The sequence below is a fragment of the Xiphophorus hellerii genome, chromosome 3 (genome assembly GCF_003331165.1).
Source record: "Xiphophorus hellerii strain 12219 chromosome 3, Xiphophorus_hellerii-4.1, whole genome shotgun sequence".
Taxonomy (NCBI): Eukaryota; Metazoa; Chordata; class Actinopteri; order Cyprinodontiformes; family Poeciliidae; genus Xiphophorus; species Xiphophorus hellerii.
In genome coordinates, this window is record NC_045674.1 from 20,476,169 (window position 1) to 20,491,654 (window position 15,486).

The 15,486-nt window shown below is 40.3% G+C and overlaps 1 protein-coding gene across 4 annotated transcripts; it reads right to left on the bottom strand.

Annotated features, from left to right (window-relative positions):
- Positions 1 to 606: 606 nt before the first annotated feature.
- tcea3 (transcription elongation factor A (SII), 3) lies at positions 607 to 11,352 on the bottom strand. Of its 4 annotated transcripts, none has more exons than XM_032559258.1 (20): positions 10,838 to 11,352; positions 10,055 to 10,117; positions 9,855 to 9,960; positions 8,727 to 8,832; positions 6,204 to 6,674; positions 6,009 to 6,122; positions 5,683 to 5,775; positions 5,531 to 5,599; positions 4,437 to 4,547; positions 4,239 to 4,307; positions 3,985 to 4,044; positions 3,782 to 3,853; positions 3,635 to 3,703; positions 3,215 to 3,283; positions 2,852 to 3,012; positions 2,715 to 2,771; positions 2,458 to 2,612; positions 2,210 to 2,356; positions 1,048 to 1,119; positions 607 to 954 (listed from the first exon to the last, which is right to left on the bottom strand). In XM_032559258.1, the coding sequence occupies exons 1-20, from the start codon at positions 10,904 to 10,906 to the stop codon at positions 946 to 948; spliced, it is 2,142 nt and encodes a 713-aa protein (XP_032415149.1). In that variant the 5' UTR covers positions 10,907 to 11,352; the 3' UTR covers positions 607 to 945. The 4 variants fall into 4 exon arrangements, with proteins under 4 accessions (XP_032415149.1, XP_032415148.1, XP_032415151.1 ...); XM_032559257.1 differs by having other exon boundaries at positions 4,239 to 4,310; XM_032559260.1 differs by lacking the exons at positions 5,531 to 5,599; positions 5,683 to 5,775; positions 6,009 to 6,122; positions 6,204 to 6,674 and having other exon boundaries at positions 4,239 to 4,310; positions 10,838 to 11,168.
- Between the last annotated feature and the right edge of the window lie 4,134 nt (positions 11,353 to 15,486).

Genomic DNA, 15,486 nt, shown 5'->3' on the forward strand with positions numbered 1-15,486 from the left:
AATTTCACCAGCACTTCTATTTGCTTTATTCCACCAGGTCTTGAATGAGACAGGAATTTTATCATTTGTAGCACTGTGGTAAAAGATCAATGTATTTTTTGAGTGGATGTGGCTGCAGCAGGCTGTTTTAAGTTCCTGGGAACTATCGCCACCTACTGTTCTTTCCTGGGAGAAGAGCAACAAAAAAATATATGCTCTATAGTAGAAAATGTTGGTGAGGTTGGAAAAAAAATCCAGGTATCACGACTTTGAGAAACCTGAAGAAGATGAGCAAACCAGTGGTAACTTCCCAAAGCAGAGTCCAATTAATTCAGATGAATGAATTGTTTGGCCACAATGATGTAGCTTTTATTTTGCTTTAAGTATTTATTCAGTTACATTTACCTGAGTAAGTTTTTGGAGAAAAAAAACAACAACTTACTTCTAGGCCTCCATTACGTTTCTTGTGAAATCTAACAACTCTGTTACATGAGCAAAGAATATTATAAATGCAAATACATTCATTAAGGGTTAAATGAAGCCAAAAAAGATGAAGTTGACATGCAGTTTGTACACATCAAACACAGCAATGGCAAATTACAATATTTTTTTTCTTAAATAATACTTCAGAGAGTTTTTATATATGTGGTTTTATTGGAAGATATATGTATATACAAAATAAACGGCTATTGTATTGCATGACATGTTAAAGAGATTAACATGTCCTGTTAATTAGATATTATTCATTTATAACCATGTGGATTTTATGATTAAGCCGTAGTCCAATACACTGTATTCCAACTTTATTTATCCATGGTCATAAATCTAAAAAAATCTCAAGTAAAAATTTAAAGAACGTTTTTGTTGAAATCATCATCTACAGTGGTTCGCTAACTTTTTCTTGTCCAGTTATGGAGAAGAAGCAATACAGGGTCTCTGAAAAATATAACTTCGTTGTTGAAGGCATCAGCAGAACTGAAATTTAAAAGCAAACAGAAACAGAAACAATTTTGAACATGTTTTAGTTTTTTTAAGTAGAAAAGTCTGCGAATCAGTTTAAAGGCCTACCTTCCAGCGGTTGCCACATTCATTGCAGAGGACAAATGTGGTCATCGGCTCATCAGCACTGCGGGTCTGCACCTGAAAGGAGGAGAAAGTAATGAGTGAAAGTAATTTATATTGAAAGTAATAAGTGATCACCTGAAATAAAGTGGAACGAAAAGTTAGAAAAGAATTTGGAAAGGAACAAAGTGAACAGACGCATAAATACAGATGAGGGGTGATGGCCCTAACCCTAACCCAGGTGAGCATAATCAACAGACTCCAACAGAGCTGTGCATGAAACAAGCTGATGAGCCAAGGAAAACAGATCAATAAACAATGTAAACAATGCAACCAGACACAGGGGGGAAATGATACACAAAGAATAGCAACACAAAAACCAGAATAAATCCAGATCCAAACACAATGTTCAGAATCATTACAGGGACCAGACACACCAGAGTCCAGAGAAACAGAAAGGAGGGCTAAAGAGAAAAAAAAAAACAACCAAAACCCAGACAGGTGGACAGGAGCAAAAATCTCATTCCAGAACAAACATATTTCAGAAAAAGGCATCATAGACGGTCAAACTTCTCCACTGCTTTTAGAACAACGAGCTGTAAGTGATGTTAGCATGCACTCTGTTCTCCATCAGAAGAAAGTCCTGGTCATCAGGTTAACTGAGCTCAAGAGAGTCCACCTTTGAACAGCTACAAAAATACAAAGTCTGGCATTTTTAAATGAAGGTTCTGAAAATGTGCACCCCTAACTGAATTAAAATAACTCTGCCAACATACAAGGAAGTCTTTTACTTCCTCCACAACAAAGTAAAAGACACATCCCAAGTTATTCCAAATGCTTGATTATGGATCATGTTGTCATGAGTGTCATAGTCGGTTATTAGCCTTTTCTCACATGGTCAGGTAGGTGTGGGTAGTTTTTTTCTCCCCTAAATATGGAAAATCATAATTTTAAGACTTCACTTTGGATTAAATCAGGCTTGTCTGATCCTAACATGTGTTTGATGATGTGAAACATTTAGGTGTTACACCAAAGAGAAAACCAAAGCTCGGTTCCTCTTTTAATGGAAGCATGGAAGAGGAAGCGACACCGACTCGTTATTATCATGTCATCTTGCCTCCGTTTCCTTTGTGAGGACGGTTTAAGTTGTAAGAGCAGCCCTGTTTACCTGGTTGTAGGTGCAGTTCTTCTTCTTGCATTTGCCGCACTGCAGCAGGTCTGTGGTGGTCCCACCGGTTTTGGCCATCTGGTGCTCCCTGATGGCCTCCTGGGTTAGGACGTTCCTCAGCTGTTTCAGCTCATCACTGGCCATTTCCTGGACACAGCACAGCGAGCAGGAGACCATGTGGCCTACAGTGAGGACAAAAACTAAAGAGGGGAATATTGGGAGCCGGTCACTGCGTAACAGTGACCTACCTCAGCAGACATGCTGGCGATGCGGCTCAACTCGATGCTGCCGGCCAGGACGTTTCTGCGGAGTCCCGGGTTCTTGGGGTCCTTCAGGTTGCTGATGCGGCTCCGGACTCGGTTCTTGTACTTCATATCTGTGGCCCTGATCTCCTGGTAGATATGTGAACTCACGCAGTCAAGTCCAAACGGTAAAATCTAAATTTTTGTCTACTACCAGTTAGTAACATAAGATCCAGCTGTGAAGTGATGTAAGCAAAGGATATGATCCTCAATCTCTGCTGCCATACCGTCACAGTTTGCTCCAAAATCTTTGTAGTCATCTGTGAAACGCAGAGCGAATTAGTCAGTTCAGTGATCACCTCTGCAGTTTCAGTAGTCTACAGAGAGGTTTTAGCCTCACTGTCTGTCCGCAGGGCAGCTGTAAGCATCTCAATGCACTTGTCTCTGACGGAGTCTCCAGTAGCCAGGTGAGGGGACAGAGGACCCCCAGGAGAGCTGAAGCTGGGTGACAGAGGACTGGTCGGGGTGGTGGGAGTTCTGGGTGCTTCGGTTTTACCCTTTCTGTTGGGTTAAAAAAAAAAGGATGCTTTAGAACTAAAAAGCTCTGGAAAAAGTGTGAAGATTACTCTGCCGATTTATTGATGTTGTTTGAAACAAAGGATATTTTATGAAATTAAATCACTCACTTTTTTTCATAAAAAAAAAAAAAAATCACACATGGCCAGCGTCATTTATAACAGTTTTTATCCCAACAGCTAAATACCTTTCCAGGCTGTCAGTAGACGGTTTCCTCTGTGGTTGTCCAAGAGGCTTCGAGCCTAAAGACTCTCTCCTGAGAAACACAGCCAGGGTAATTTGCATCATTGTGCAAACGTCTTAAATCTTTCTAAGAACTAAACTTTACTGTGCTCTATTAAAGAGGCATTTCATTGATGCTTCTTCATCCTGTTATCTATCTGAATATTACAGGACATCGTGCAGTATATGATACTAGGAGCTATAAGCATGCCAGACTAAGTCTTTATGAAATGGATGGAAAATCTTAAACACTACTCCAGACTTTTGTCACCCTTCATTTGATCACCTAATCAATTAGCACGAGACATTGGAGTACATACGGAATCGATCCGAATCCATTGTTTCAATGTATTTTCTTTATATTAGATTTGAATGCGTTTCGTACCTGACGGATTTGGAGTCAGTGGAATGGCCTTTTGCAGGTTGGCTTGGCTTCAGTTCACTGGAATCCTTCCTGCCACAAAACATCGGTAATTAGACATACCTTTCTGTGAAAAAGTGCACATTTGATTCTGCACAGACTCCGGCACACCTGTGCTTTTCTTTTTTGACCTCAATGGTGGGCTTTTTGGTAGAGGGTGGTTTAGAGTCAGAAGAATCCTTCCTGACAAGAAAATTTGAGATTTTGTACTAATTTCAGTCATAGAGTTAAGTTGCTAATAATAATAATAAGCATATGTCAAAGTAGGAACTCCCGACATTCACTTTGACATGCACAGTTAATGAGTTTCCAACCTTTCTCTCTTGGTGTCATCTGACAGTTTCTTAGATGCTTTGCCATCATCTGAATCTTTCCTGTTAAATTAAAATTAAATTAGCTGTAAAAAAAAATTGCCTCAACTAAAGACACCTGCAGATAAATTAATTCTGGAAATGGCTTTCAATTTATTACAAGAAACAAGCAATAAAATCTGAAATCACAGATCAGATCAGACTAATATTGTCACAAATACACGTCGGGGTAGAGAGCGGTTTGACAGAAAGCAGACCTGTCTTTCTTTACGCAATCTGCAGACTTTTTCTGCGGCAGAGGCTTTGAGTCTGAGGATGGCTTCCTGCTGCTGCAAACAACACAAGGATTCAACTCACAAAGAGGGAAACTCTGTGTTGAATTGTACTGTATCTTCCTTGATTGTTTCACTCTGGTACTTCAAGGCAATAACAGTGTGAGCTCATCGGGTCCAGACCTCTCTCTGTCCTTGCCCCCATCCACAGAGGTGCGCTTCGGAGGAGCAGCGGGGGGGTGGAGATGGAGTGGGAGCGGAGGGAGGGGCGCGTTGGGATCAGGAGGCTCTTTTCTAAACGAGACAAACACTTTTCAGCCACTTCGGAACGAGGATGATGTGATGGATTTCTACATCGCTTGTACCCCTTGAATGTTTTCACAATTTTTTGCCACATTAAAACCCCAATATTGGGGTTTTCCACTATGCTTGACGTTGTGTTGGTCTCTGTAGTGCAGATGGACGCACTAGATTCCACATTTTCACGTGTTTAGTAAGCTCACTTTGCTAAATATGTCGGGTCTAAATGCTTGTCAACACATGTCAAAAAATGTATTGTTAATAAATCATTGCATTTAGCAAAATTAGAAAATTAAAAACCTTACAACTAAACCGTAAGTCAGAGTTTTACTATTGGTTATAAACTGTGTTAAACCTTGAGTGTAAATCTGTCTTCTACTCAATTTAATGGCTTAGAAAAATAGCAGAAGGATAACAGACAAATCACGACTTCTGGTGTCGGAGGTGATAGGTTGTAGTTTGGATCTTCAGAGATCTGGATAAAAATAATTGAACCACATTGTTTTTGTGAAGCAGCTGACCGTTTAACAGACCTCTGATTGGTTGTGCCATCCCTTTTAACAACGCCATCCGAACAAGCAGAGACCCATGAGGAGCTATTTTGGGACACACAGAAAGGACCTGAGTCCATCGAGACAAGACTTGCCCTGCCTGGTTAGAGAACTCTTGTAAAACTTGGCTATGGTGTTTTCCTTACAGCAAATTTGCCCATTTTTCCTCCTAACAACTGGTTGATTGATCATTGATAGCTTCAAATGGTGCCAAGATTTTCTATTCATCTCCCCTATTTCCTCTTTTTTTTCTCCAATCACAGTAGTCATTGTGATCAAAATGAATCCATAAAACATCTTTAGGCTTAGTGTCTTTCACGTACAATCACTAAAATAAAATTAGGTTTGTGGTTGTAACGAAATGTGAAAAAGTTCAAGGCGGTGACGTAGAAAATATCACACACAGGCAGGCATGCAGAGCCTAACCTCGGTGGAGGAGGATGGAGGTGGAAAGGAAGAGGAGCTATCGGAGCATTTGGGTCCGGTGGAACTTTCCTGATGTGAAAATCAGTTTTGGTTCATTACATTTTTGCACAGTGAAACAAATATTTCAAAACATGCGTCACAGCATGCCTGACCTCTCTTTCTTGACTTCCGCTGCAGGTCGCTTTTGCGGCGGAGAGGCCGGTTGAGAGTGAGGGTGTCGAGAGGAAGACTCTTTACCGTCCTTCCTGATCACACATCACAACAGCACAGAGGTGAGCCGAATAACAACAGGCGTAGCCGCATGCTGTTCTGTTCGAGCATGTAAACACACACCTCGGCATGCACCATGCACAACAGCCCTCCAGGTATAAAACTGAGGGCTGGCGCCGGGACATGTGAGGAGCTAGGAGCCTGTTGAGTCATGCGGTTAGCAGCGTCAGCATGTTAGAGCGCGATCCGCTCAGACAGGGGCCCTGACCTGTCTTTTTTCGAGTCCAGAGATGGACGTTTGATGGGTAGAAGAGGCCGAGCGGGTCGAGGGGGGGAGGGGAAGCGGGTGGGATACAGTACGCTGCTGTCCAGCACTCCTCTCCTGAAATTAATAGTTCAGTCTGAAGTTTTGTGAATCCTTTGTGAGCTGTAAATGTCAGTATTTGGGCCAACGGCTCCTCACCTTTCAAAGACTAGCTTATGAGCTTCAGCAGGCTTCCCTCTCTGAGGTGTGCCGACAGGCCACTCGTGTCTGCCTTCCGCTCTGCTTTTATCCTGCTTCCCATCATCTGTGTATTTCTTAGGCTCCTCGGGAGGTTTCTCTTTCTTTAGTAGCTCAGCGTTTCTCATCTTCTTCAAATCCTCCAGCGATCTGTGCTTGATTGGGTCCGACTTGTGTTTTCCACTCTGCAGGTCTGGTGCGTGCCTCTGATTCTTATGATCCGTTTCCGGTTTGGGATTCTCTGCAGGGGTTCGTTTCTCTGCTCTGATTTCTTGAAGGTGTTTCTCACTTTGGTGCCCTTCAAGGTGTTTTCCATCCGTCCCGGGATCGTCCGCATGGCTCTTTTTATTTATGTGGTTATCGTTCTGTTTTTCATCCCTGTTTTTGTCAGAATCGGATTCATGTTTCAGTTTGGCCTCCAGCCTCCTGTGACTAAAAGAAACACATATTTTACCTCTTGTGAAGAGGTAAAGGTTTTTTCCTCCACTTTGGAGTATTTCATACTCAGGAAAGACTCTGTTGTGCTCTCATGTAGTTGCTTTGCAAAAGTATTATGTTAAAGCTAGGATTTTATGAGACAGACTAAAACATAATACATAACTGCAAAAATGAAGGACAACAGACATGACTTTTTGTGAAGAAAGATCTAAAAATAAAATAAAAATATAAAAAGTGCATTTATATTGAGTCAACTTTACTTTGGTACCCCTAAATAAAATCCGTCACAACCAATTGCTTTCGGAAGTCTCCTCATTTTTTCCCTGTGAGTAATATTAAAAAGAAAAGTGTTTCTCAAAGTATTCACTCAGGGGGCTAAATGTGCTAATGTTGGTCTCAGATATAAAATCACAAATAGAAGTGAACATAATGAATAACAGTTTGAAACGCACTTTAAATAGAGAAATTGCTGCATTTGTTGCGTAAATTAGTTTCCCTGAAGGTGATCATTTCTAGAGTGGCTTAAATACCTTCAGTAATCTTGAAGCTCTGCTAAAAGCGTGGGAACTAAAACATGTGAGACTTTTCAGGTCTCACTCTGTCCTTGTGATTTGGAGTTTTTCTTTCGAGTGGGCCTCTTATCTGTGGAGCCCAAGGTTTTCATGGTCGGTCTCACAGCTGTGGAGCTGTTCCAGGTTTCAGCAGCTTTCAAAACACCCGAGGGAATAAAGGACTAATGGTGGAGGAGTGTGACTACAAATGTGTCTTGAGGAAATATTTTTAACTAAATATAACTGAGATAAATATTGTGTCAAATTGCCTCCCGTATTATACATGAGTGCACACCCAGATAAACGTTAGACAGGAAATTGATATTTGTAGACATTCAATCCGAGAAGGTTACAAATTGGCCCAACCACAACGGGCAATTTATAAGTCGGGGCAACAAATTTTGAAGAAAAAGTGACTTGTATCCTATTCTTGTTGTTGAGAATAGTCAATAAGAAACAAACCCAAAAATGTTGGAAATAATAATATTTTCTTTCTTTTAATGAGGCAACAATTTGAGATCCTTTTCACTTTTCTGATCCAGCACAAATTACAGAACCATTTTCTACAAAAATCGGATTTTTTTTTTTCTTTTGTCCTTTTCAGTAGAATAATGTTTAGTTTATTTCTTGCACACATAAAAACATAAAGAAATATACAACTAAACTAATGTTTGAGTTTTTAATTAACAACAGAATTTTTGTGATCTGCAACACAGTCAACTTGGAAAAGTTCCAGGAAAAGTTTGGACTCCCCTGATGTCGAGAGAAATAAGAAGTAAAGGAATTGTTCAACTTTAGACTGAATACAAGACTCTTCAAAACTCACCAGTTCAGACCAGAACGGCGCACTCCACCTTCTCAAGCATCACACAAACACTAACTTGTATTTTAGATGTTTTTCTCCTTGATTCATATTCTACCTTTGTTCACAATGTGTTATTTTAATGTTGTTGGTAAGAAGCAATCTTATGAATCTTGAAAGGTACTTATAAGTAAAATGAATTATTGTGATCTTTTTTTCATTAACAGTTTTATTGAACCAAATATTTAGCTGAAAATCTGAAAAGTTACTTTTAAATATGTATTTGTATTGACTGCTATGTCAGTACAAACATGAATAAATATTCAGTTTATTCAAGACAGTTGTTCTGCTTCTCGGTGGATTAAGTATCTGTTACCACTAGATGGCGCATTGGCACCCACCAATGAAGTTACAATCAGATCATTTTATTTGTGCAGGTTGTGAATGAAGTGTTTGCTTTTGTTTTCGTGGATTGTTATTATATTTAGCCATGAACAAAAAATGATGACTGTCTCCATAGCTGCGTTCTTTTTATTGGACCAGAGAAAATAATTTGCTCATCTTGGGTTTGATAAAAATGCAGATTGTACATGTGCTGGTTCTGACAGAACCTTCTATCATAATATACATCCAGTCCATTTGTTGTAATGTCAGAGTTATGCAGCTTGTGTTTCCAAATGTCATCAGACTGACCTGCTCTGTGGCTCTGAGGAGCAGCTGTTTGTAGCTGCTGCAGGTTTCCTGGCATCCAAACCGTTCTTCAGTTCATCAACTTTCTCAGAGTGAGAATTTCCAGAGTCTGGCAGAGTTAGAGGGAGACATATCTTTATAGCTTCAATAATATACTGATTTATTAAACATGGTCCAATAAACGTCAGTGATTTACATCTGTTCATTTTAAATATTATGGCTCATAGCAAATGAAAACCAAAATTTAAAAAAGAAAAGAAAATTGGAGTCTTATATAAGACAAATACAAACAAAAAAACTTAATACAGTAATGGCATTCACAATCATGGGGGAAGACAGCTGACTGGACAGATGTCCAGCAGGCAGTGCCACAGGGTGGGGGGTGGGGGGGGGGGGAGCAGCACGGTGTTTTTGGGGTCTACCTGATCCCAGAATGCTGGACACAAACACATTAAGTAGAAGCTGAGGGGAAGAAAAAGTGTGGCACCAAAAAAAAAGAGTAAAAGTGGGATAACCACAGAGGTTTGAGAAGCAAAGTCCACTCAAGAGTTTTGAGAAGATTCACAGGGAGTAAAGCTTCAAGAGCCACCAAGGACAGACATCTCCAGAACACTGCCTGCAACTACTGCAGTGTCAAAAGGGTTAAAAGTGTCTTACCTGGGGTTTGGACACAATGAACTAAACAGCTGCTTTGTAATCCAAAGTCTGGTTTTCAGGTAAAAGTGATCAAGTATCACCACAGGCTGCAGCAACCTGGGCTTCTAGAAACCTCAGGCTGATCGCCTCCATGCCAAGCTGCACTGATGCACTTATTCATACAAAAGGATAAGTATTTCAACTTGGTTGAAATACTTCCAACCAAGTATTTATGATTCATAACATAACCAGTAGGTTTATATTTCTGTTTTAAAAGTTCTCTTTATTGACCGTGTGTAATAATCTGATTTAATATTTTGACTTTCTGCTAAACTTCTGCTGTATCCACTAAATTAGTTTAATGCTTTGTAATAGATGAGTTTCCTTTGCTGAAGTATTAGTAATTTATCTGTAATACTGTAATTTATCAAACTGAACCTGCATATTAAAGATTTAGTTAGTCCAGAAACTGCATGTCCAGTTAGATATTCTCACCCAGAAGTCTCTTCCATTCTTTAATGAGGACTTTTGCCAAAGCGATGACTTCTTCGTCTCTGCAGTGCTTCCTGATGTTGTTCACAGACATGCCAATTCTTGTTTCCTGCAACAACAACAAAAAAAAAGAAAGTATTTTGCACTTCCTTAAGCCTCCATGTTGTTGCCAGACTTTTGGATGAATAGCAGTCATAGTTTACCTGGAGAAGCTTCAGTGTCATATTGAAGCTTTTCAACTCCTTCAGCAGATCGATGGCTCCGTCCTGCATCCACAGAAGACATTACAGTTGCTTTAACCCTGTGATACTCATTGAATGCACTGCAAACATGCAATGGCAGAGTAAACAGAGATCCGCATACACTCAACCGGGCGCCATTTAAAGAGATTTTTGCTTGGTGGGTAAAAACACTTTCACTTCTGTACTGTCTTCGCAAACAAAGTGAGAAAATGCACAAAGCTCATGTAGTTAACTTAACAACAGAGGGTGAGTCAGCCGCGCTGAGACTTGCTGAAAGTTTCTGCAGGACTGTAGGAGCGCCAAGAAACTTTATCTTTTTTTGCAGAAGCAGACACAACACTCAGCCACTACGGGGCTACTGTAAAACAACAGGCCGCGCTGTTTACTTTCTGTTGCACGAATGTTTTCAGGCCGAAATGAGACGATCGGGGAATAATATGTAAAAAAAATAAATAAATAATAAAAAAAAGTGTCCAGTCAAACTGTCCAAACTTAAGTCGTGCAGCTACACACCGAGGGGACTGCAAAAAAAAAAAAAAAAACTGATGCAAGCCCGCAAACACCTGTCGATCGTTTGTTACAGAACAGACAAGCTCTTGTTACACTCATGCAGACTCCCATCGAGTCAGACTAAGACCAAACTCCTCTTCAGAGTAAACTTTAGTTTTATGCACCAGTCCTTTCTGGGCCTTCCCTGCAGCACGAGGTGACAAAGCGCCACCGGGTGTCAAAATACAGCCTCACCGTGTTATTTCTAGACACCATCTTGTCTAGCTTTTTGGCGATCCGGATCAGGTCCTCCTCTCGAGTCATCGCTGCATTTATAGTCTCCGACGAACTAATGCCGATACCAAAACCAATCGACACCCAAAAGAAGCGACAAAGTTTGGATCTGCTGCGGTCTGGACTTTACGCACGGTGCGCTCCATTCAATCCAGAGGCGTGTCCTCCTGCTGAAGGTCCCGGCTGACCAGCGCCACAACAAGCAGCCTAAATATAGAGGCTGGAGTAGGGAGGCGCAGAGAGCAGCAGCGACAAGGTGATTCCTTCAGAGCAAGCTGAGAAAGTTGTGCTCGATGCTCTAAAGTTCCGCCTTTAAAACAGGAAATTAAAGGCTTCAGCTACTTTGTTTTAAAAGTCTCTGGATATGAAATGAAACGTTTCATACTCGTTCGCGTTGTGCTTCAGGGTCCCATACTCTTACAAGGTCAGTGTGTAATGATTAATCTTTGCAAACCGACGGCCGTCCTGGTTGCAGTCCACTTCGAAATTATTTGCACATCTGCGCCAAAAGCAGCTGTGCTGCTGTGCGAAAGAGCAGTCTGACACAGAAACATAAACCTGGACCACTTCAGGGATTCTTTTGTTTTGTTTTGTTTTTGTCTTATCTTGAAGAAAATTCATTTCTGGTCTTTAGAGAGAAAGGACAAAAAAAGGGCTAAAAAAAATTTAGTAATTAAAAGTAATACGTAAAATACAGTAAAGCAAAAATAAAATAAACATGTCATTGTAACTTAGCCACCAGAGGGAGCTCTAGACTACGGAGTCATGTTCAGATACAGACTCAACATTTCCATAACTGCTTCAACCTGTAGAGGGCAGTGTGGACAGCTGTTCTTAAGACGCAGGTATTTATATCTGTCGTACGGTACCTTGTTGAGTTCAGTAAGTTCTGGGTTGATATATTTGCTCTTTTTTGGTTGCTCACATACCAGAGTCACTCATATTTTTATCTCTTTTTTTACAGTTGAGCTTTCCATCTGCTGATAGTTGACTTGAATGTGAATCATGCTGTTTTCTCATGTTGTAGAGTGCATGCAAAGCAAAATGATAGACGTCTGAAACAGGGCCTCAGTTAGTCAGCTGTGAGCCATGTGGGTGTTGCTATGTTTGTACGGGAAATAGTGAAACAGCAATAAACCTGCTTGGTCATTGTGTGCAAAATGGACAGACTGGCAGGCATTGCCTGCAGATTTGTCTCGGAGGTGATGGACATTTCTCTTTGGCGTTACAGCTTGTAATAAGAGCAAATGAGACATGAGTCATGCCACATTTGTTTGTCTGATTTGCCTCAGAAAGATCTGAGCAAGAAACATTGGTTTAATGAAAACCACACAGCTCTAGCTGCTACTATGGCCTCTGTCACAGACGTCTAACCACCGTTACCGGCGCTGTCATACACTAATCACTTTGGATTAAGGAAATCATGGCTTCAAAGCATATTAAATATATCTTTCTGCAACTTTAGATGACAGTGTAACTATTCCGACTGCTGTTTGAGCAGAAATGTTACCTAAAAAGATTATCGTGAAAGCATTCGAGGAAAAGTCTCAAGGTCAATAAAACCCTTTCCAAGCTCCAGTAGTTCTGAGTTTCAGATCAAACTCTCATCATCTCAAACTGCTCATCTCACTTTAGATGCTCTACTAGTATTGATTTGAGATCAAGATGCTTCATTTCCAAGGTTTCACACGGTCTTATGTCGCCAAGCTGTTCACGATGAAATGATTCAGCTTGTTGATTCAATGGAAACAATAATAATTGGCCTGTTGCGAGGTTCCATGCTTTTCCTCAGGACTGAACAAAACCTGAAACCCAATGTGTAAGACAAAAACTGGCATTTTAAATGACCATTAAAGACTCGGTGACTCATCGGGCAAAGCTCTGTTCTTTTGTTGTTGTTGTTGTTGCTGTTTTGAGCAATCAGATCCAGCAAATCTGCTCCTGATTCCAAACTTCTTCTATTTATGACTCATCCCACAGTTACACAGATGTTTTGATCTCATTGACGGACCATTAAAAATCAGCTCTGATTTTCGCAGACGTCAATCCTATTTAAATCAGGCTCCAATATTAAATCAAGAATCAAACCATTTTCAGTCAATTGGAGAGGAGATCCAAATAAACATATAAATGGATAAGTGTTTAAATAAATCATCGGAACGCTAGAGACAATAGATAATCAGGATTCTGTGCAAACTGAACAATAAACCAAAGAGACTTAGACACATGCACTTTTTGTCTCACTGCCTGAAGTTAAATCAGACCAAATTTATTTTGTTTTAGGTCAGTTAGAATCACCGAACTGGTCTGATTGAACTCCGGTCAGAAAAAAGGCACATGTGAATTTGTGGTTTCATCTGTGAGTTAAAGAAAATGAGACTAACACAGGAGGACAATCTGGAAACTTTAATTTGGTGCTGGATATGATCAAAAAATGTGTTCTTAATAACCACTCAAGCACCTTTCTGCTCAAAGTTACTGTTAATCCTGCTGCTGGGGGAAATAAAGCAAATATGTTGAGAATGTGAAAGTGCTTTGCTCAGGGCGAGTTGGTACATCTGAAGGCAATGTGGTCATATTTTATAGCTTGCTGACTGTTTTCACTCATAATTTCTTGCAGATATGAAACTTTATCCACCCAAACCTGAGTCCTAGATTTGATATGCAAGATGTGAATAATTCTGGATCTATATCAAAACTTACAGTAGAAAAGATTTTGATCTACCCTTCTTTAAAAAAATAAGAGGCTGTTAACTCTTTGGACTAAATCCTGATAGCATTTTTTAAAAAACCTTCAATCATAAAATCTTTAAATTTGAAGCTCAGTCCATTTATCCGAGCACAAACTGTGGCACTTTTGTCTGCAGCACAGTGATTTGAAGATAACTGTGTTAATGACCGCAGGTGAAAGTACAGACAAAGAGCTTGTCTTGAGCAAAGCGTATTATCTCTTTACACTGCTCTTACACAACAGGCTGAGCGCCATCCACCCCCCTCCACCCCCTCTGCCTCTTCCTCCCCCTGTCTGGAAGGCAGACTCGGTGCCGGCCAGCTCGGGAAGTGGGGCGGATCACTGTGAGGTAAGAGGGGAAGCAGGTTAAGAGGAGGAACCAGCAATCAAGATCAACCTGCGACATCCTATAACTTCATGTACCAAACCTAAATGCATCAAAAGCTGTGCTCCTGCAGTGACCTCTGACCCAGTCCCAGATTACAGACTGTCCCAACTTTTCATTATTAAAAAACAGACCTAGCCATTTTATCATTCGTTGGTTATATTTCCACTTTCCAATTGAAACTGTTGATCATTGTTGGAAATATTTTGTGTCAGGATTTGTCAGGTTGGGTTTGGAACTCATCCTATAATACTTGTACTTTGACTTTTGTGTTCAACGTTGAATTGCATATGAACCGGAATTACTTTCATCATCATTAAAGTCAATGTTACATGTGTTATATATGCTAAGCAAAGAAGCTGACAATTTATACTCCTTTAGAAAAGCATTTCCTGGTTTTCTGTCCCCGTGGCAGGAAGTGAGGTTCCTCCAAGTACTTTAACCGATGGAGCAAAGACACGCATAATGTGGTGAGCTTGTAGATGACAGAGCTACAAAGCTGCCAGCCAGGTGCACCTTAGAGTATAAAACAGCTGAACTATTGCTGCCCATTTCTTGTTTATGTCTGTCTTTTGGATAACAAAAGGGATTATTCGCTGCTGCAAATCCCCATGCAGCATGTAATCCCGTAGGTAAGCAGTGGTTTGATTTGTGACTTGCTCCACAACAATCCCTCCCTAAGTCGATGTGCAAGCAGCTCTTGCAGCTACAATAACTTTTCAGACTATTTTATGCAAATGGTGTTTTTTTTTTTTTTGCAGCATCCACTTGGTAGGAGCTCATAAAATGATGATTAAAATCTTCATCGCTCTGCAATTTTAAATAATCAAACATTTTTACAAATCCTTGACTTTGCATCATTTTTCATTTCATTTCAAGCTTCTGTCAACCTTAGTGTTTTTCATAGAGTCGGTATGTTTACAATCAAACCTCCTTTGGGGCTCCACTGAGCGAGATAGAGAACAGGGACAAGGGGAGAAGCTTATTTCAAACGCAAATATCTCATGACATCATTGTAGTTGTGCTCGCTGCCTTTGTGAGCAACTCAATAAAAAACATAAAATGACTGCATTACCACTTTTAAAAAAAAAATAAAAAGCTCTAACGCGATAAAGGTTCAAAATTATTTGCATCACTACAAACAGTTTAGCTTTGTGTGAATGTTCAGACTCCAGAGTACAAAAACATAGCCGTAAAGAAACCGCAACATTGTGATTTAACCATTTTCCAGACTGATTTAGGCAGTCCAGATGAGTCATGCAGAGATCTGGCAGTCATTGTTCAGCTCACAATCCATCTATTTTAATGCTTTTTTCTTCAACTGGCAGTTAGCTCCTGGCTTGGGAAAAGAAAGTGTCAAAGTCCATCAAATTCCAATGAAAATATTAGCGCAGCCCATTAATCAATAGCTTGTAGGTCTACGTTTTGGAAAAGTAACTTGAAGTAGTCATTTTCTGCCTGGCTTGACCCTGTATAGATGCTCTCACATTTGAT